Source organism: Ruditapes philippinarum, unplaced genomic scaffold (assembly GCF_026571515.1).
Source record: "Ruditapes philippinarum isolate M1 unplaced genomic scaffold, ASM2657151v2 ctg3385_1_1_1_1, whole genome shotgun sequence".
Taxonomy (NCBI): domain Eukaryota; kingdom Metazoa; phylum Mollusca; class Bivalvia; order Venerida; family Veneridae; genus Ruditapes; species Ruditapes philippinarum.
Window position 1 is genome coordinate 121,646 of NW_026862005.1, and position 21,864 is coordinate 143,509.

A 21,864-nucleotide genomic window follows, 5' to 3' on the forward strand; every position below is an offset into this window, starting at 1 on the left:
ATTGTAAGGGCAACAACAAAGATGGCGGCCTCCGCAAAGGCTAGTGTCACTTAAGATATTTAAGCATTATTTCTACTTTAAACGACACCATTTGAAAGTTTTTAACAAGTTTAATACCATTTTAACAATTGTTTCTTCACATCTATGTTTAATTAGCTGATTGCCAGTTACAACTTATAACCTGTCACATTGTGTGATAAAAAAAGAAAAAGATTCAGATTGCTGATTGGTTGGTAATTCTGAACCCATTACACCTAGACACAGCCTTCTTACATGTTGACATGCCCTATGTCAACAGATTAATTGTTGATTCTAACCTTATGTTTCTAACCCCATTACACTCAGAGAGAGCCTTCTTATATATGCTGACATGCCCTATGCCGAATGGTTTGCGACTGAATTATCAATATTGATATATTTAGTTAATCCCAAGTCCAATTTATCAGATGTTGTGAGCCCACGAAAATACCCAACGCAGGGATAGTTTATGATGGTCAAGCCCGATGTCCTTGCTTTGTCAAGAAGCAAAAATATCTCGAAAGCGAAAGGTCATTTTTGGGAGAAAGGTAATCACAGGATTAATTTTGTCCCCTATAGGATTACTGACGTCGCGTTTTTGAAGATATTTTTGCTTCTGGGGCAAGTCAGGGCTTTGACCGACAGGGAAACTATAACAAGCGGCCGTTAACGGTCTAATATAGTTGGGACTAAGGATTAATTAATAGACTAGACTACAAATCCCAACAGTTTCCCACTGGTATAGTACTCCCCGCTGGTACCATGTCCTTGCCATTCCGCTGTAATTAGAAAATGACAGTTAAATGTGTTTTTCATCATTAACGTGAAAGTGGAAGTGCTGCTTTTTTAATTTGGATAGAAATTGTTAGAAATATTTTTCATTAATTAAAATAAATTTCTGTCATTGATAGGAAAAATCCAAAGCTGCCCACGTGTGTTGAAAATATTTCTGTATTTTATCCCATATTAACCAGTTAATGTCATGTTCTGACAAGTGAAGGTCGCCTGCTGAAACTGTAGTGATGTTATATTCTGTTGAAAAAAATTCTACTGAAGCCAAACAGGGCCATCAAATTACAAACCATGATATCATTATAGTGCTCTCCATTTAAGCTCCCATTCAAAACATGGCTCACAGACTGACCATAGATGTTTTAAATTTAAATCATTGAGTTATTCTATGAATGACATGTGTATTTTAAAGTCAAGATGTGACAGTTAAACACAATTTAATAAAAATAGTAAATACATGTACACGTTCTTTTATTTGTAATGTAGAATTTGCAGGAATTAATAAGAACAATGGTACCATAGGGGACCATCCTACTGGGGGAACAGCCTATCCCATCATTGTTTCCCCACACTTTACCAGTTCAATATGAACAGAAAAAAATTCTGTAACTGCAGCAAAAAATTAAAGTACCAAATAACCATCCTACTAAATTGAAAATTTGATTGAAAGTATGGCTATGTGATTGTTGAATTCTCAGTTTAACTGTTATTGTGAGACAAACTAGTACATGTTTGTTTACAAAACTGCTAGAAGCAAATTACTATATACTTATTAGGCTTCTTGTTTAGAATGATGTAATGAAAAAGTGATAATGTATTTATTTCAGGTATTAGAGGCCCATCTAAAAGAAAGAGGCATTAAAAAGGACAAAGATGTTGAAGAACTCTACCTAGCAAAACAGTATGTATGACAGTATCATTATCTTATGTACCACACTAAATATCTTAAATGAACTTGTCCATTTTTCAGTCTATCATTTTTAGAGTAAATTTCAAAATATGCTTATTGACTGAATACTGTTTTATGTAGCAAACAGTGCAGACCATGATCATGTGCTGGCTGATCTTGGTCTGCACTAGTTGCATAGGCAGAATCTGTTTCCACCAGCAGTCTTGAGCATGCTGGAAAAGAAAATGGAATGGATAGCCACTATTTGAAGTGCAACCTCAGGTTAGCCAGGTGAGCCATATTCACATTCTTGTATTATTCTTCCTGGCCCTCAACAGTGGCAGTGTAAGGCCTGAACTTCAGATATTTATCTTGATATCCTTAAATCTTAATTGTGAACAGTTCCAAAAATTGAAGCTGGAAAGTTCATCTAAGAAGGGGCAAAAAGGGGCAAATGAATTTTAACTAAAAAAACAAAAAACAACAAAAAAAAGAAAATATAAATTTTTGAAAAATTTTAAATTACAACAAAGAAAACTAGCAGAAATTCATTGGCTTCAGATCATTTGGGGGGAAAGGGGATGAACCAAAAAGGTTTCCCCGTGCAAAGTAAAGCTTTTTTTCAAATATGTTCAAGGGTTTTGCTTAAAATTTTCATTTTGCACAAGCATTAACTATATTCAGATACATAAGTTTAAACTTAGGTTACTTAAAAAATCATTTTGTTACGAATACAAATATTGGCTTGGCTTTAATAAGTCTCATTTTATGACATCATTTTAAATGATTTATTTTCAGAAACCTATCAGAATGTGTGGAGCTAACAAGATTCAAGTACCTGAGAAGTCTGTGGCTGAACAAGAACCGGGTATTTATAATTACCTTACCGGTATATAGAACTAAGTTGAAAAAAAATTAGTTGACCTTTTAGGGGCTAATGTTGAAACAATAAAAGGGGAATGAACATTGTAGATTGTGGCTAAATGAGCAAGGTTATAAAAGCCTTAATCACAACAGTGTTTCAAGAGTGGTGTTCAGAAAAAGGATTGTGTTTATATATCTGTCAACATCTAAATACTCTTTGCAACATAAAAATACTCATTTGGGGAAAACTTTTGGGGGCAAAAAATACAATGGGTTAGGGTCTTAAAACCAAACAATCAAGAATATAAGAAATCTGGGGTTGGAACACCTAATACTCATGGTAAGCTGCTTTGAAGACATAATACTCATGGTAAGCTTTTTGGAATATATACAACTCATTTTATGTTACTGGGAACATACTATACTCATGTTAGGCTACTTATGATTAGCTACTGGGACCATATATTAACCATGAAACATAATAGACAATTACATGATGGGGACACATTTTACTCATGGTAAGCTATTGGGAACACAATACATGTAGTAAGCTGCTTGGAACACAGACAACTCATGGTAAGCTTTTTGGAACACATAATACTGGGACAGTTAGTTACTTAACTATGAACATTATAATACTTTTGGAAAGATACTCAGGGAACATATACATGTATTACTCACAATAAGTTATAAAGAACACATATTACTCATGATAAGTTATTTAGAACACATACTACTCATTGTAAGTTACAGAGAACACATACTGGTCATGGTGAGTAATATAGAGAACACACACTATTCATGGTAAGTTATTAAGAACACATACTATTCATGGTAAGTTATTAAGAACACAGACTATTCATGGTAAGTTATTGAGAACACATACTATTCATGGTAAGTTATTGAGAACACAAACTATTCATGGTAAGTTATTGAGAACACACACTACTTATTTTTAATTATTAGAAACACTTACTACTCATGGTAAGCTATTTGATGGAACACTACATATTGATAACCATAGTTGTGACAGAGCAACTACATATTATATATATATATATATGTATGCATATAAATAAATAAAGATAAATAATTAAAAGTGTTTACAATCTTTATTACCTATTTCAGCTGCGAGACATATCTTGTTTAGACAACAATTTCCAGCTAGCAGAGCTGTATCTACAGAACAATCAGTTAACTGATATAGCGGGCGTGTTACAACACCTGACAAGTCTTAAAGTGCTTATGTTACATAATAACCAGCTTACAAAACTCGATAAAGTCGTGAAAGAGTTCAACAAGATGCAGTGCCTTAAAATACTTAGTAAGTGAAAATTAGACAAATTAGAAGCCACATTCTTCATATAATTTTTACAATTTTATATTCCCTATAGCAAAGCCTCTTTTAGCTATGTGCCATCAAAAGACTATGTTTTAGCAAAAAAATGTGCCATCAAAAGACTATGTTTTAGCTATGTGCCAAAGCAACATCAGGGAGCAATGTCTTTGGTGTAACTAACATTTATATTCCTTTTAATCTTTCCTATTGCCAATACCAAAAGTAAAATATATATAAGTTGTACAAGTATTTCTTCCATAAAGAATTGGCGAAAGCTGCTTTCCCATTCTGTTTAATACTGGTGCTAAAAATTTATCTTGTTGCTCAGGTTCCAGCATTAGTTACTATTTCATTCTATATACTTTATATTTCATTTTGTAAGTTGCAGATTTGTTAAATAACCCTTTTTGCTTATCATTTATGCAGAAACCTTTATAAGTTGTTTTTTTCTATAACTTGCCGTTAGTTTTTTTAATTATTTGTATTCTATTTCTTGTTTTTTCATTTTGGTACATTGCAGGTTTGTAAAATAACCCTTTTTAGCTCGACTATACGAAGTATATGGAGAGCTGTCCTACTCGCCCCGGCGTCCGCGTCCGCGTCCAGATTTTAGATTAAAGTTTTGGTGCAGTAAAATATTTTTCACTATAACTTTGTCATTTCTTAAGGTATCAACTTCAAACTTCAAATATATGTTCCTTATCATCAACCACATCTTATGTGACAAGGTTCATAACTCTAGCACCAATATTTTCAGATTTATCTCCCCTTGAACATAGAATTTTCCTTAAAAAAATACTATTTTTTTACTATTACTTCTTTATTTCTTAAGGGATCAACCTCATACTTCAAATATATGTACCTTATCATCATCCCCATCTTATGTGACAAGGTTCATAACTCTACGCACCAATATTTTCAGATTTATCTGCCCCTTGAACTTAGAATTTTCCTCAAAAAGTACTATTTCTTACTGTTTTCTTCTTTATTTCTTAAGGGATCAACCTCATACTTCAAATATATTTACGTTATCATCATCCCCATCTTATGTGACAAGGTTCATAAGCTCTAGCACCAATATTTTCAGATTTATCTTCCCTTTGAACTTAGAATTTTCCATAAAAAATATTATTTTTTACTGTTTCTTATTTATTTCTAAAGGGATCAACTTCATACTTCAAAATATATTTACGTTATCATCATCCACACTTATGTGACAAGGTTCATAACTCTAGCACCAATATTGCAAGAAATTATCTCCCCATAAACTTAAGATTTTTTTACTAGAAAAATGTTATTTTTTATTATAACTTTTTTATTTTTAAAAGGTATCTACCTCAAACTTCAAATACTTATTCCTTATTCATCAATTACATTTTATGTGACAATGTTTCATATACTCTTGAAGCAATATTTACACATTTATCTCTCTTTTTAACTTAGGATTTTCTTTTAAGAAATATAATAAACTTCTTTACTTTTTAGCTCGACTATTCATAAGAATAAGCAGAGTATTGTAGTTCACCCGAGCGTCGGCGTCGGCGTAACCACTTATGTTAAAGTTTTTGTAATAGTTTAAATATTTTCAAAGTCCATTGACATATGGCTTTGAAACTTTTGCACACTTGTTCACCATCATTACCCCACCTGTAAACAGGAGGAGGTAACTGTTATCAAGCATTTTGACAGAATTATGCCTCTTTTTTTTGACTTAGAATTTACGTTAAAGTTTTTGTAATAGTTCAAATATTTTTCAAAGTCCATTGACATATGGCTTTGAAACTTTGCACACTTGTTCACCATCATTACCCCAACCCGTAAACAGGAGGAGGTAACTGTATCAATCATTTTGACAGAATTATGCCCCTTTTTTCAATTTAGAATTTTATGTTAAAGTTTTTGTAATACCTCAAATATTTTTCAAAGTCCATTGACATATGGCTTTGAAACTTTGCACACTTGTTCACCATCATTACCCAACCCGTAAACAGGAGGAGGTAACTGTATCAATTCATTTTGACAGAATTATGCCCCCTTTTTTCAATTAGAATTTATGTTAAAGTTTTTTGTAATACCTCAAATATTTTCAAAGTCCATTTACATATGGCTTTGGAAACTTTGCACACTTGTTCACCATCATTACCCCAACCCGTAAACAGGAGGAGGTAACTGTATCAAGCTTTTTTTTTTACAATCAAGCACTAAGAATAGTCGAGCGTTGCTGTCCTATGAACCGGACAGCTCTTGTTAAGGTACCTTACTTCAAACTTCAAATATATATTTCTTATCATACACAAATGTTGTTGTGACAAGGTCCATAACTCTAGCATGACTATTTCTAGAATTATTCCCCTTGATCTTGGAATTTATGTTAACAAATATCATTTTTTTACTATAACTTAATACATAATTATACATAATTGATTTTTCTTTCATAGTTTTGTCCTCCTTACTGCGTCCAGTATTTTATTAGTCGAGCTTCGCTGTCTCCTGTGACAGCTCTTGTTGCTGATGCAGGAACCTTTATAAGTTGTTTTTGTTTCTATAACTTGCCATTTTATCTTGTTTTAACTTCCATAATTGTTTAACGATCCTGTTTGCTGAGGAGCTTACATATGCCAAAATCTCATTCTGTTACTTGCCATTTTATCTTGTTACTTACAGATTTGTTTAATAATCCTGTTGCTCAAGAGCCGGACTACAGACTGTATGTGATTCATTCAGTCCCATCAGTTGAATTACTTGACAGACAAGGTGAGTTTTGTGTGTGTGCAGTATCTGCAAGTCAATTAATTAATTATACTTTAGTAAACCTTTGAATGAGTTGAACTAAAACAAAACAAACAAAGAGCACACACTTTTGCCACCAATGTAGTCTAATTCATCCATGAAGTCAAAGGTCATGGTTCCTTTTACTGGGCCCTGCTTTGGGGAGGCATTTGTCATTTCCAATGACAGTTCTTAGTTGTATTTTGATATTAAAATCCCGTTACACTTGGATTTAACTGTTCCAAAATCAAAGCTTGACAAGTTCATTACATAAATTTAGCTGGTTATGGGATAGGTTTTCACCAACTTATTATATAAATTATAAATGCTTAAACTAAAGTTAAAATAAAATTTGGCACCATAGTTAAAATTTAGACAAACATTTGGTTGATATGTTATGATATTTCTAACATTGCAGAGGTGCTAAAGAGTGAGAAAGAGGCAGGAAAGAAAATATATGAACAGGAACAGGAGAAAATCAGAGAGACTGTTGCATTTGGACGCAGATCTGAGGGGCCACCTAATCTTTACTACCCAGGAAAAGATCAGCCTCTCACAAAATTTGGTATGATTTCTTTGTTCCCATTTGTTCAAGAAAAATTTGAAAGCTAATTTTCATTGATGAAATTTATTACGTATTATTAGCTCGACTATTCGAAGAATATGAGAGCTATTGTAGTCGCCCCGGCGTCAGCGTCCGCGTCGGCGTCTGCGTTGGTTAAAGTTTTTTGTAAAGTCAAATATCTCAATTATAACTTGAGATATTCAATTGAAACTTACAATAGTTATTTATAGTAACAAGGTACATCAGCTTGGACAAGTTGGATAACTCTGCCTACAATATTGACAGAATTATGCCCCTTTTTAAACTTAGAAATTTTGGTTAAAAGTTTTTTGTAAAGTCAAATATCTCAATTATTGCTTGAGATATTCAATTTTAAACTTACAATACTTATTTATAGTAACAAGGTACATCAGATTGACAAGTTGGATAACTTCTGCCTACAATATTGACAGAATTATGCCCCTTTTTAACTTAGAAATTTTGGTTATAGTTTTTTGTAAAGTCAAATATCTCAATTATTGCTTGAGATATTCAATTGAAACTAACAATACTTATTTATAGTAACAATGTACATCAGATTGACAAGTTGGATAACTCTGCCTACCATATTGACAGAATTATGCCCCTTTGGAACTTCGAAATTTTGGTTAAAGTTTTTTTGTAAAGTCAAATATCTCAATTATTGCTTGAGATATTCAATTGAAATTTAAAATTCTTATTTACAATAACAATCAGTTTGCAAAATTGCATAACTCTGTCTGCAATATTTGCAGAATTATTTGCCCCTTTGAAACTTAGAAATTTTGGTTAAAGGTTAAAAATCTTCAAAGATATTTACTTGAAATTTTACACATGCACTTAGGGTCATAATTGGAGGGGCATAATTGTATGTCACTGACCAAGTTCCATAACTCTATCTTGCATTAAGGCTGATTCATATCCCCTTTTCTACATAGTCTCTTGGTTAATGTTTACATGCAAGTTTTACATATCTCTATAACTATTAAAGATATTTATTTAAAACTTCACATATGCATTTAGGGTCATAATTGTAGGTCACTGACAAAGATCCATAATTCTATCTTGCATTTAGGCTGATTTTTCTCCCCTTTTTCAACTTAGAAATTCATGGTAAAGTTTTGCTTGTAAGCTGTTATCTCAATAACTACTGAAGGGTTTGTGCCTTTTTTGGGACAATTTTATGCATTCATAATAATAAAGCAGTGATTTACTTGATAAAATATCTTAATAACAAGCTTTTGTACCTTTTCTGTCAAATTTATGTATTCATAGGTAATTAGTATTATTATACTCAATAAAAAACCCTCGTGACATTCCCTTCCAAATAGTCAAGCCAATTCTGTATAATTAGACTCTCTCTAAGACCTATAACATGAATTTATATAAAAAAATTAGCCCTTTTGTGAACTTAAAAAATTTAACATTATCAAGGCTCTTTTACTATCAAGCACTTAGAATAGTCGAGCGTGCTGTCCTACAGACAGCTCTTGTTTTTTTATTATATTCAAGGAAAATTTTGCATACCTTCGTGTGAAATTTTAGGCCAAGCCTTTTAATGATTGTAATTCAATTGTTTTTATGCTTCCACAAAGTGGGAGCATATAGTGTTGCACTTGTCCTTCCGTCTGTCCGTCCGTCCGTCTGTCTGTCCGTCTGTACGAACCCAAATGTACTTGTGTGACTTGGAGGACAATGGGTAACAGTAAATTCTCTTTGATCCTATTCATTCTGTTTTTACTTGTGAGACTAAAAATGGCCAAAAAGATCAAAGGAAAAGTCACATAAGTACCATTTTGTGAGTACGTACGTCCCGAAATCTTGTGAACGCAACTCCTCTTAAACCGGATGGAATATTTTGCTTAAACTTACAGGGATGAACAAACTTAATGTGTAATGGAAGTAAAGGAAGGAATTTTTGCTGCAACCAAATTTAATAGAGTAATGGCCCTTTTTTGATTTTTTCACTATATACTATGTGGAAATTTTGTGAACGCAACTCCTCTTAAACCAGATGGCAGATTTTGCTTAAACTTACAAGGAAGAACAACCTTAATGTTTAGATGGCAGTTAAGGAAGGAATTTTTGCTGCGATCAAATTTAACAGAATTATGGCCTTTTGTTGATTTTTAGTTTTCAACTTGTGGCACATGTAGTCCAAAAAATATTTGACCTAGAGTCAAAAGATTGACAGAACAGTGGCGTGTGGGGGCATATGTGTCCTATGGACACATTTCTAGTACTTGGTATTATATGCTGGATTGTGTGGTATTTGGAGTAAATACTAAATTGTATTTATTATTATATTATACCTATGCTACCAGTATAAAGCCATGTCAGTCTGTGTATTACCTGCAGTCTGAAAATGCTCTTTCCTGTTGATGGCTTAATTATAATAGCAAAAGCTAGTAATACAAACATATTTCATAAAAAGAGCAAAAGCTAAAAGTGTAGTTTGTTACAAGACCAAAAACTACAAACATATTTCATTACAAGAGCAAAAGCTACAAAAAGAGTTTATTACAAAAGCGAAACTACAAATATAGTTAATTACAAAAGCAAAACTACAAATATACTAAACTACTTTAGGAAAAGCTACAAACTTAGTTTACTGTAATAGCAAAAGCTACAAACATTGTTTATTAAAATAGCAAAAGCTCCAAAAATAGTTTATTTTACAAAAGCTCCAAAATTAGTTTATTACTATAGCAAAAGCTTCATACTTAGTGTATTTAAATAGCAAAAGCTACAAATTTAGTTTGGTGAAATAGCAGAAGCTACAAATTTAGTTTATACAATAGCAAAAGCTTCAAACCTTGTTTATTAAAATAGCAAAAGCTACAACTATAGTTTATAACAATAGCAAAAGCCACAAACCTAGTTTATTACAATAGCAAAAGCTACAAGTATAGCTTATAGAATTAGCAAAAGCTTCAAATATAGTTATTTCAATACCAAAGGCTACAAATATAGTTTATTACAAAAGCAAAAGTTGCAAACATAATTCATTAAAAAAGGCATATTTTAAAAGATTGAAATGGTGTTTTATTATCGTTTAATGTATACATATATAATACAGTGCTGGAGTTACCTTGCCGATACATTAAACCAGACAAGAGTGAGTGGTTTGAGTTTCTTTTTGTTTCCCAGAGATTTCTGTTTGTGTGGACTTTTACCTTTATCAATTTGAATTTGATTGTTTTTGTGGTTTTTTATTCTAACTTTTTGGTGTTGTTTAAAGGAAAATTAGATAAAAGTGCTCTTTTCTGTCACTGAGGAAAATATGTTTCAAGAACACTCAGGTTTTGAAATGTTTTGAAATTATTAAATCAATTGCTTCCATGTCCAAAATGAAAATATGTAATTATTCTTAACTACAAGCTAAAAGTAAGTATAGAAGCTGCTTTAAAATACTCAGTAATATTGTTTACTCAGGTATATTGTTTTTCTGAACATTTAATCAGAAAAACTTTTACATTTAATGTTCTGCTGCTAAGCTTTTTTATTCATCCAATTTGCTATTTTTTTTTTTTTTTTTTTTTCATTCTATATTTAGCTTTAACTGGCAAGCTTTAATTGAAGGATACATTTTCCACTTCCCCCCCCCCCCCCCCCCCCCCCCCCTATCTCTTTGTATTTTTCCTCATATAGATACTTTCACATCACTCTAGTATGCTTAAGGTGAAAAATGTGATGAACAACATTCCATTTGGCGTGATCCTTCACAACATCATTTCCCATTCAATCTAATAGTTCCATCCTCAAAATAAATCTAACTTTGTTTCTGTTATAAATAGAATTATTTGTTGTTTCTGTATTTGTTTTGTGTGTATTTTATTAAACTACAAAAATGGATTTAATATCATGTTAACACACACTTAGTTTGCAGATTAAAAGTATTGGCAGTTTTTATAATATTTTTACAAATTGTGAACATATGTGAGGAACCTAAATTAACCATTATGTTAGTCTTCATGTCATAGTTTATGTTCTAAAAAACAAAGAAACACAGGTTCCAACTCCAAGAAGCTACAATTATCTCAGGTGTGACTTATTTAAGGTACTATGTCCAGCACAACAAAAAACTGGGTTTAACATAGTGTAAGATGAAATTACAAAAAAATATAGTGTAATTTGAGCCAATGTTTTAATTTTATAAAAGAACTATGTTAATGCATTATTACATTATGTTGATGAGCTGGTTAAAATTGTGTCATATTGTGCACATGGCATGGACCCTGAAGCAAATAATCTTTGTTTGAATGTACAATGTATATAGAGTACATAATTCTATTGCATTGGTTGTCCTTTTCCTTTCTCTCGCAAATTCACCACATATGTATAATTTGAATTCCACTTGTGTTATGGTAATCAATACCATGAATTGGCTGGACTAAACCATTCTTCAAGTTTTGGGGGGAAGTTTCAAAATATTTAATGGGACTGAATAGTGAACAGTGCAGACCATAATTGATCAGGCAGCACTGATGTGCAAGCTGGTCTTGGTCTGCACTGATCACATGAGTAGAATCTTTTGCTGCCAACAAGTTATATAAAAGTTTATTAACCAACCCATTAATTAAGCTATGACACATCTTTATATTCTATGTAAATGCAATGAGATACCTTTTCAAAAAATTGTCATTTTAAACATATTTATGTAAGCTTGATTATGATGAAAGCTTAAAACTTGTAAATGGACCACTTTTGAGTCCACTATCTGTAACTTAACCAGTACTGGTGTCATAGTAGTGAAGAAATGGGTTGTGACCTCAGTAAGGCTTGAACCCGTGATCCCTGGGTTGAGAGGCTGACACTCAACATTCATCGATAAATAAAAGACTTGTAGTTCCGTTTTTTATTTTCCTTTTTTTCTTATCTTATATGATATTTGATTAAATTAGTACATGTGTGTTTATAGATTAAATATATAAACATAAATTTTTTATCACATGCAATTTAGTGTTAAGATGTACATAAGCATTTTCAAAATAGATGCCATTTTTAGCTCGACTTTTCTATGAAAAGGGGAGCTATCCTACTCGCCCCGGCGTCGGCGTCGGCGTTAGCGTTGGCGTCACACCTTGGTTAAGTTTTTCGTACCACCCCACTTTATTTCAGAAGTATTACAAGTATGGCTTTTGAAACTTACCATACTTGTTCACCATCATAACCTCCATCTACAGACAAGAGTACATAACTCTGTCAAGGTTTTTGACAGAATTATGGCCCTTTTTTGACTTAGAAAGTGTATTGAGCTTGGTTAAGTTTTTTGTACCACCTCACTTTATTTCAAAACCATTGGAGGTATTGCTTTGAAACTGACCATACTTGTTTACCATCACGACCTTCATCAACAGACAAGAGGACATAACTCTGTCAAGGTTTTTGACAGAATTATGCCCCTTTTTGACTTAGAAAATACATTGAATATGGGTAAAATCCACTTATTGCCTTAACCCTTTGAGATATTGCTTTTGAAACTTTTAATGCTATTTCACATCATTACCCCCATCTGTACGCAAGAGAAGGTAACTCTGTCAAGGATTTGTTTTAAAAATTAAGGCCTTTTATCGACTTAGAATCTTGGTTAAGTTTTTAGTACCAGTCCACTTTTTGACTGAACTGTTTGAGATATTAATTTGAAAGTTGGAATACTTGTTTACCATCATGGTCCCAAAACATGGGCAGGAGAAGGTAATTCTGTTAAGGATTTTATTTGAATTATGGCCCTTTTTGACTTAGAAACTCAGTTAAGATTTTCATTCTTGTCCACTTGTTGACTTAACCATTTGAGATATTACTTTGGAAGTTGGAGTTCTTATGTGCCATCATGAGACCTATCTGTAAGCAAGAGAAGATAACTCTGTGAAAATGTTTCTTGATTTGTACTTAGAAATTCCTAGTTAAAGTCTTGTGTGCCCTTAACTGTCAAAGTTTTGTTTTATAGGCAAGCACTAAAAAAGTCGAGCGCGCTGTCCTTCTGACAGCTCTTGTTATCTTCTTTTGTTTATTTTCTTTATATCTTATTATTTTTCTTTTTTTTTCTTATTTTCAAAGTTTAGACTTATATAGATTCAAGATAATTTATTAATTTAGTTTGGTCGTTGAAATGTCTTATGGAAGCCAACTTATTAGGTAGCCGACTTTAAGTTTAATGTTTCTGAATTTTGTACCAGTTTAATGTAACATCAAAAAAATGGACTTTTGTTCGAGTCAATACAGTTAATGTTATTTTATATGGTAAGTTGTTGTGAAGCATTTCATTTTGAAACAAACAAATAATATAATTTGCACCTAAGGATTACTAATTTGATTTTAATGAATAAGATGATTTGCAAAGGATTTTTTTGTCATATCGGGTTAAGAAACGTATGGTTATATCTGTAACATGGTAGATAAACTGTTACGTGTAAGATAATTTGTATCATGTATGGTAATCTGTTACATTTAAGGTAATCATTAATCTGATACATGTTAGATAATAACTTACATGTTAGATAATCTTATACATATTACATAATATGCTACTTGTAAGATAATCTGTTACATATAAGGTAATCTGTCATATGTTAGGTAATCTGTCATATGTTAGGTAATATGTCATATGTTAGGTAATCTGTCATATGTTAGGTAATCTGTCATATGTTAGGTAATCTGCCACATGATAGGTAATCTGTCACATGTTAGGTAATCTGTCATATGTTAGGTAATATGTCATATGTTAGGTAATCTGTCATATGTTAGGTAATCTGCCACATGATAGGTAATCTGTCACATGTTAGGTAATCTGTCATATGTTAGGTAATATGTCATATGTTAGGTAATCTGTCATATGTTAGGTAATCTGCCACATGATAGGTAATCTGTCACATGTTAGGTAATCTGTCATATGTTAGGTAATATGTCATGCATTAGGTAATCTGTCATATGTTAGGTAATCTTTCATACGTTAGGTAATCTGTCATGCATTAGGTAATCTGTCATATGTTAAGTAATCTGCTGCATGTTTGATATTCTGTTAAATGTCATGTAATATGTGACATGTTAGGTAATCTGTTACAATTTAGGTAATCTGTTACATTTAAGGTAATCTGTTACATGTTAGGTAATCTGTTACATGTTAGGTAATATGTTACATTTATGTTAATCTGTCACATTAAAGGTAATCAGTCACATGTTAGGTAATCTGCTACACATAAGGTAATAAGACAGTCAAATGTTAGGTTATATGGTACATTGTAGTTTGATAACCTGTCCTATGTAAGATAATCAGTTACAGTTGTAAGATAAATTTTGTTACATGATATTAAATTTGTTTCATGTTAGATAATCTGTTACATGTCAGATATGTTACAATACATATTAGAATTAATATATTACATATTAGATAATATGTTACATGTTTGATGTCACATGTTAGATTATCTGTTCCATGTTATAAAGTCTTGAGTGTTACATGTTATAAAATCTGTTTTATGTGTGTTAGATAAACCAATAAAAATAGTTAATCTGTTACATATAATATGATCTGTTACATGTTAGATCATCTGTGACTTTAAAATAATCTGTACAATAATCTGTTTCAGGTTAGGTAATGTGTAACATGTTAGATTATCTGGTCCATGTTGGATAATGGTTAACTGTTGTAATTATGTTAGATAATAGTACTTCAAAAAGGGCCAATAATCTTTTTTTTTTAAATTTGTTAAGAAGATAAACTACTTAAATTGATACTCATTTTCTTTGTTAGAAGAGTTCTTTTGTTTAACAAAAAATGCTATAGATTAATAAAAAAAAAGTACAACAAAAAAAACATCTTTTATATAATATAAATTGATAGATTACTTATTAGCTATTTTACATTTATATTTGTGTTATATTTCAGATACAAGAGATCTTGGAAATAGCTTTTTAAGAGATAGGTTAGTACCCTGTTAAATAATTATAACTTTAGCATTAAGTGTAAGCTTTGACTGGCCAAGTGGTTAATGGTGCTAACTTGAAATCTCTAGACCCTTCCTGCAACGGGTTTGATCCTAATGTCAGAGGTTTCCCCTGTGAGGACTAAGCAATGCTGCGCACCAAAAGTCTTCCTTCATCATAAAAGCTGAAAATTCAGTTGCCATATGTTCATAATAGTGTCATTGTGCTTTTAAACAACTTAATTCTGAATTGAATATAATCAATCTTTTTGGTAACAGCAAAGGTCCTCTAAATTATGCAGCTGTCTGGTTTTTGTCAGTTCAAGAAAAAATTACAAATTTTTAGTATTTTTGTGATTGCTCTTCATTTTAAATGTTAAAATTGTTCAGCAGTAGATGGAAAAGAAATTAAGATGCATGGCCTGTGGCTGAGATTGGTACTTTTTAAAGCTGTCAGTCTGTTCACTAATGTCCCAGTAATAAAATCAGCACGTTTGAATCTTGCCAAAAATGTTGGATTAGTTTAAAGCAAACATGCTTAGTCCAGGTAGCTTACAGGGGCTCAGTGGTTCTAAAGGAGTCTAGGTAGCTTACAGGGGCTCAGTGGTTCTAAAGGAGTCTAGGTAGCTTACAGGGGCTCAGTGGTTCTAAAGGAGTCTAGGTAGCTTACAGGGGCTCAGTGGTTCTAAAGGAGTCCAGGTAGCTTACAGGGGCTCAGTGGTTCTAAAGGAGTCCAGGTAGCTTACAAGGGCTCAGTGGTTCTAAAGAAGTAAAGGTAGCTTACAGGGGCTCAGTGGTTCTAAAGAAGTCCAGGTAGCTTACAGGGGCTCAGTGGTTCTAAAGAAGTCCAGGTAGCTTACAGGGGCTCAGTGGTTCTAAAGAAGTCCAGGTAGCTTACAGGGGCTCAGTGGTTCTAAAGGAGTCCAGGTAGCTTACAGGGGCTCAGTGGTTCTAATGGAGTCTAGGTAGCTTACAGGGGCTCAGTGGTTCTAAAGGAGTCTAGGTAGCTTACAGGGGCTCAGTGGTTCTAAAGGAGTCCAGGTAGCTTACAGGGGCTCAGTGGTTCTAAAGGAGTCCAGGTAGCTTACAGGGGCTCAGTGGTTCTAAAGGAGTCCAGGTAGCTTACAGGGGCTCAGTGGTTCTAAAGGAGTCCAGGTAGCTTATAGGGGCTCAGTGGTTCTAAAGGAGTCCAGGTAGCTTACAGGGGCTCAGTGGTTCTAAAGGAGTCCAGGTAGCTTACAGGGGCTCAGTGGTTCTAAAGGAGTCCAGGTAGCTTACAGGGGCTCAGTGGTTCTAAAGGAGTCCAGGTAGCTTACAGGGGCTCAGTGGTTCTAAAGGAGTCCAGGTAGCTTACAGGGGCTCAGTGGTTCTAAAGGAGTCCAGGTAGCTTACAGGGGCTCAGTGGTTCTAAAGGAGTCCAGGTAGCTTACAGGGGCTCAGTGGTTCTAAAGGAGTCTAGGTAGCTTACAGGGGCTCAGTGTTTTTAAAGGATGTGCCAGTGCTAAATAATGCACAGGTTGGGGTAGGCTAGAAATGAATGCAGTTTTTAATGTTCAAGTCTTTCTAAAGTAATACCTTCTATACCATTGCGCTGATTTACAATGTATTGGTGTTGATTCTGTAACACTATTATTGTGAATTAAGTTCTTGACTAGAACAAACTTTAAATCTCAGACTATGTATCTTTACATCGTCCTTCAGTTTCAAATATTTCAAAAAGTGATTAACAATTAGCAATTACAAATTTTTGAATTTACAGTACTGTTCAAAGAGACAACTATAAGAGTGATGTACATGTATTGCTGTATATAGATTAGACGTTTTTTTGTTTTATTATAATATTATAACATTTCTTTTATGGGCCTAATGTGCCGTCTATTAACGTAGACGTCTGTTTTGAGTACATTTACGTCATTTCCTTTATGTATCAACTGACAAAACATGTATTGATATTTAAAATTGTGTTGGTTTTAATCTGTTTGTCCTACATGTTGATACCTCAGAATTGTTGTCACAATACTGTAGAATGAGGGCGATAATCACAATACATTGATTTATTGATAATATCGGAACATTTCTACTAAAAGTCCTAAGTCATGTACCTCTTATTATATTCTATTTTATTTATTTTTTTACAGCCCCTTATACATGAGCTCTGATGATGCGTGTAATGCTCGAAGGTTGAAGAAATCTGTCACCTTGTACACAACGTTTGATTGGTCGAAAGTGCCGCGGATTGAGGAACGACGCCAAACAGATACTGTGTTTGATTCTCCAGAAATTATTACTCATGTTTATAGATAACTTGATTATCTTTTTTATTCTCTTTTCATGTTTTTACCATTTGTTTTCATTATGTTATTTTTGTTATAGTTTTTAGCTCGACTTTTCTATGAAAAGGGGAGCTATCCTACTCGCCCCGGCGTCGGCGTCGGCGTTGGCGTCACACCTTGGTTAAGTTTTTCGTACCACCCCACTTTATTTCAGAAGTATTACAAGTATGGCTTTGAAACTTACCATACTTGTTCACCATCATAACCTCCATCTACAGACAAGAGTACATAACTCTGTCAAGGTTTTTGACAGAATTATGGCCCTTTTTTGACTTAGAAAGTGTATTGAGCTTGGTTAAGTTTTTTGTACCACCTCACTTTATTTCAAAACCATTGGAGGTATTGCTTTGAAACTGACCATACTTGTTTACCATCACGACCTTCATCAACAGACAAGAGGACATAACTCTGTCAAGGTTTTTGACAGAATTATGCCCCTTTTTTGACTTAGAAAATACATTGAATATGGGTAAAATCCACTTATTGCCTTAACCCTTTGAGATATTGCTTTGAAACTTTTAATGCTATTTCACATCATTACCCCATCTGTACGCAAGAGAAGGTAACTCTGTCAAGGATTTGTTTTAAAAATTAAGGCCTTTTATCGACTTAGAATCTTGGTTAAGTTTTTAGTACCAGTCCACTTTTTGACTGAACTGTTTGAGATATTAATTTGGAAAGTTGGAATACTTGTTTACCATCATGGTCCCAAAACATGGGCAGGAGAAGGTAATTCTGTTAAGGATTTTATTTGAATTATGGCCCTTTTTTGACTTAGAAACTCAGTTAAGATTTTCATTCTTGTCCACTTGTTGACTTAACCATTTGAGATATTACTTTGGAAGTTGGAGTTCTTATGTGCCATCATGAGACCTATCTGTAAGCAAGAGAAGATAACTCTGTGAAAATGTTTCTTGATTTGTACTTAGAAATTCCTAGTTAAAGTCTTGTGTGCCCTTAACTGTCAAAGTTTTGTTTTATAGGCAAGCACTAAAAAAGTCGAGCGCGCTGTCCTTCTGACAGCTCTTGTTTTTTTCCTAACATAGTTATGGAAATGTGTATTAACAGGATTATGGAAACAACATGATATGGAATAAACAAGACATTGAAGAAACATGATAATTATCTTCCTGTATGTTAAACTATATATTACTTTAATTGTTATCAAGTGTTATATTTTGGATAAAGAAATGAGCCGCATCGGAACAAAACCAACATAATGGGTTTGCGACCAGCATGGATCCAGACCAGCCTGCGCATCCGCGCAGTCTGATCAGGGTCCATGCTGTTTGTTTACAAACTCTATAACAAGTAGAGAAAGTTATAGCGAACAGCATGGATCCTGATCAGACTGCGCGGATGCGCAGGCTGGTCTGGATCCATGCTGGTTGCAAACCCATTATGTTGGTTTTGTCGTGACGCGGCTCAAATATGTTAAAGTTTTTTTATGATACATTATCTCCAATTCTTTCTCAAACAAGGAAGAAAATATTTGCGAACTAGAAAATGTGAGCATTTTGTTTACATATTTCACTGCCAGTTGAAAAGTTTGAACACAAATGTGATTCCATGTATTCCATAATTTAATAGGAAACCAAAGTGTGTTGAAATAATTTATGTATAAACAAAATATTAAAAACTTACACTATTTTTAATCATTAGGCTTTTTCAGAATTAAGATTATTTAAGAAATTGGAAATATATTTATTGAACACAATATTGGAATAAAAATAATCATTACTTAAGATACAACTGAATTATAGCCAACCATTGGCAAAAGTATCTATAAACCAAAAAAAAAATGAAGAACAAAAAAATACATGTACATTAAAAATACAAATAATTTAGTGTATTATTTGTATGATGTATTTTATTCTGAGTCTGTGTAAATTTGAAATTCAACTTTTACATGTTTTACTTAAAGTGCTAAGTTTGAAAAATATATGGAGAGAGCCAAAAAGCATATTTAAGAAAATCACACCATGTGCCTTAGTTTTATATTACATGTTCCTAATAATGCTGTTACTGTTAGGAAGTAACAATAAATGAATTTGTAAAATATTATCTATTATCCTGTAAAAGAAAGGTGTTGTTTTTTTATCATTAAATTTGTTAAATGTTTAAACAATCAGTATTTTTAACCCCTTACATGCTGACTGAATGAAATAGATTTGTTCTTTTAAAGCTGCATGCCTCTAGATGAACAAAAATATTTTTAAATACTCAAACTTGAGAAAAAATATAGTAACATTTTAAAAAAAGTAAAAAGATTCAAGTAATAATTTACATGATATGTGTGATAAATGACTGATTTTGCAGTAGATTGACCATATTTCAATACTGGTTGACCTAACACAGTAAGGACTATAATATTTTTGCATTATATTTTGACCTCTTTTCAGTAATTAATGTGGATTGTAAGTGCTGTTTGTAATATTAAAATTGCTTACTTTCTTCACTTTACATTATTTTACTTTCAAATAAAGGAGTAAGAGAAATTGCTAAACATTTTGATAAATTAAGTTCTGTAAACAGTAAATACCGTAAACTAGGTTATTCACTTTATTTTTACAAATTAGCAACATTTTTACTCCAATTTTTAAATTGTAATCCAAATATTAGTTATTCACTTAATTTATACAAATTAGCAACATTTTACTCATGAAAACAATCTTTGAATTGTCATCCAAAACAAAAACAAATCTAGAGGTATGCTGCTTTAAGGAATTATGGTTATTATAAGTTTTTTTTTAGAGTTTTTACATGTTGACATGCTCTGCTTTGCTGAAAGGTTTCAAAAAAGCATTTATACTTATTACTATTGTTTCTATCTTTAAGATGTTAAATCTTAGTTGTTGTTTTTCTTTTAAGTGCAGAATTTATTTAGTGTTTTTGTTATTCTTGTTTACCTCAAACACCCTGTCCTTTCAGTGATATGGATGTGTTTAACTTTTGTTTTTGGTATTTTAAAGTATTATAATTAAACAAGAATTGTTTTACCTAAATCTCCTGCCTTGAAACTGTATGTATTTGTTGACATATATCGTATAATTTAAAGTTGACAGGTTATATGACCTAATATAAATGGTTGTAAACTTATATAACCCAAGCTATTTGTTGGTTGTATAGCAAACAATTGTTTATAAAACAGCCATATAACCTATTAGAAGTCTTCATAAAGATTGATATACTGCACAGTTGCTTTCTGTGGTTAAGATAAAAATATTATATGAAATTTTACTTACAATGTATTATGAATAATATCAAATGATGATTGTCCAATGAAAATGGACGTTACAAACATGCATGCAGTATTATGATATTTTATATAAAAACCTGATAAGCGTACAGTATTACCTATATTTTTTGTGATCCTTGCTTTGCATAACCAATCTTTGAGTTATTTAATATTTGAACTGTGATACCCTTACATATATATTGACATTACCAAAAAATAAACTATTGTTTCTTTATGCAAATGTGATTTTTTTACTGTTTTGTACAACTACATTCTCACTTTTAAAAGCTCATAATATACCTAGCCTTCTCCATTAAAAATACTTTGTTGGGACATTAAGTCCCTGTTTTGTACATGTATATATACATATATAACCAACTTTTGTAGAGACTATATTTAGCGGCCCATTTATGTGGAGGAGATGAAACATACATGTATATGGTTATTGATAGATCCCTACTCTGACCTTTTATTTAAATAAAACAATAGATTTTACCACAAAAATTGACATGTGTTCTTTTGTTAAAAACAGTTCATGGTGAAATTCTTATGATAATGCAATAATTTGAATAAGAAAGGTACATGTATGTGTCATATAGGGATCTATCCATTATTAATATTATAATTAAATAATTAATGGAGTTATTGCCCCTTACACTGTTAACATATTCTGGTTAACAAAAATCTGCAAATGTTTGAATTTAATAGTAGCATGTGTTATTACGAATTGGTATTGTTCTGTATATTCCTGTGTTTGGTCCGGGATATAAAGAGATATGTCCCAGCTTTGGTATACAAGTTTCAATGTTGTACAGAGTTATGGCCCCTGAGTCATTTATTGCAATGATCATCGTCTGCTGCTTACGTATACATGCATGTACACTCGTTCTAATATAGAAGTTTTAAAACCCCATGCTACAACCACTTACGTGTATTAAACTTTTTAAGAGGTACCTTCAATATAGAGCTACTTATATTTGTACAACATATTCAACTATGCTTATATCCTTATAAAGTAAAAAAAATCTTATATTTTTCGACATTTATCTCTTTAATATCATAATTTTGTCCTTTTCAAGACCCGGTTCACCATTCGGAACACTTTACCAATAGT

At 32.3% G+C, this 21,864-nt stretch overlaps 1 protein-coding gene across 2 annotated transcripts; it reads left to right on the forward strand.

Annotated features, from left to right (window-relative positions):
* The first annotated feature begins 12 nt into the window (after positions 1-12).
* Positions 13-17,813, forward strand: LOC132717612 (leucine-rich repeat-containing protein 72-like). 2 transcript variants are annotated; one of them, XM_060701106.1, is made up of 8 exons: positions 13-39; positions 1,638-1,711; positions 2,498-2,567; positions 3,692-3,887; positions 6,567-6,656; positions 7,090-7,236; positions 15,143-15,179; positions 17,318-17,813. In XM_060701106.1, exons 1-8 carry the CDS (start codon positions 22-24, stop codon positions 17,481-17,483), a joined length of 798 nt encoding a protein of 265 aa, XP_060557089.1. In that variant the 5' UTR covers positions 13-21; the 3' UTR covers positions 17,484-17,813. The 2 variants fall into 2 exon arrangements, with proteins under 2 accessions (XP_060557089.1, XP_060557090.1); XM_060701107.1 differs by lacking the exons at positions 15,143-15,179; positions 17,318-17,813 and adding an exon at positions 10,334-10,560.
* The last annotated feature ends 4,051 nt before the right edge of the window (positions 17,814-21,864 follow it).

Coding starts and splice junctions, on each gene's coding strand:
- LOC132717612 (XM_060701106.1), top strand. Junction 2,568..3,691: donor TGTGGCTGAACAAGAACCGG/GTATTTATAATT, acceptor TACCTATTTCAG/CTGCGAGACATATCTTGTTT. Junction 7,237..15,142: donor TCAGCCTCTCACAAAATTTG/GTATGATTTCTT, acceptor GTTATATTTCAG/ATACAAGAGATCTTGGAAAT.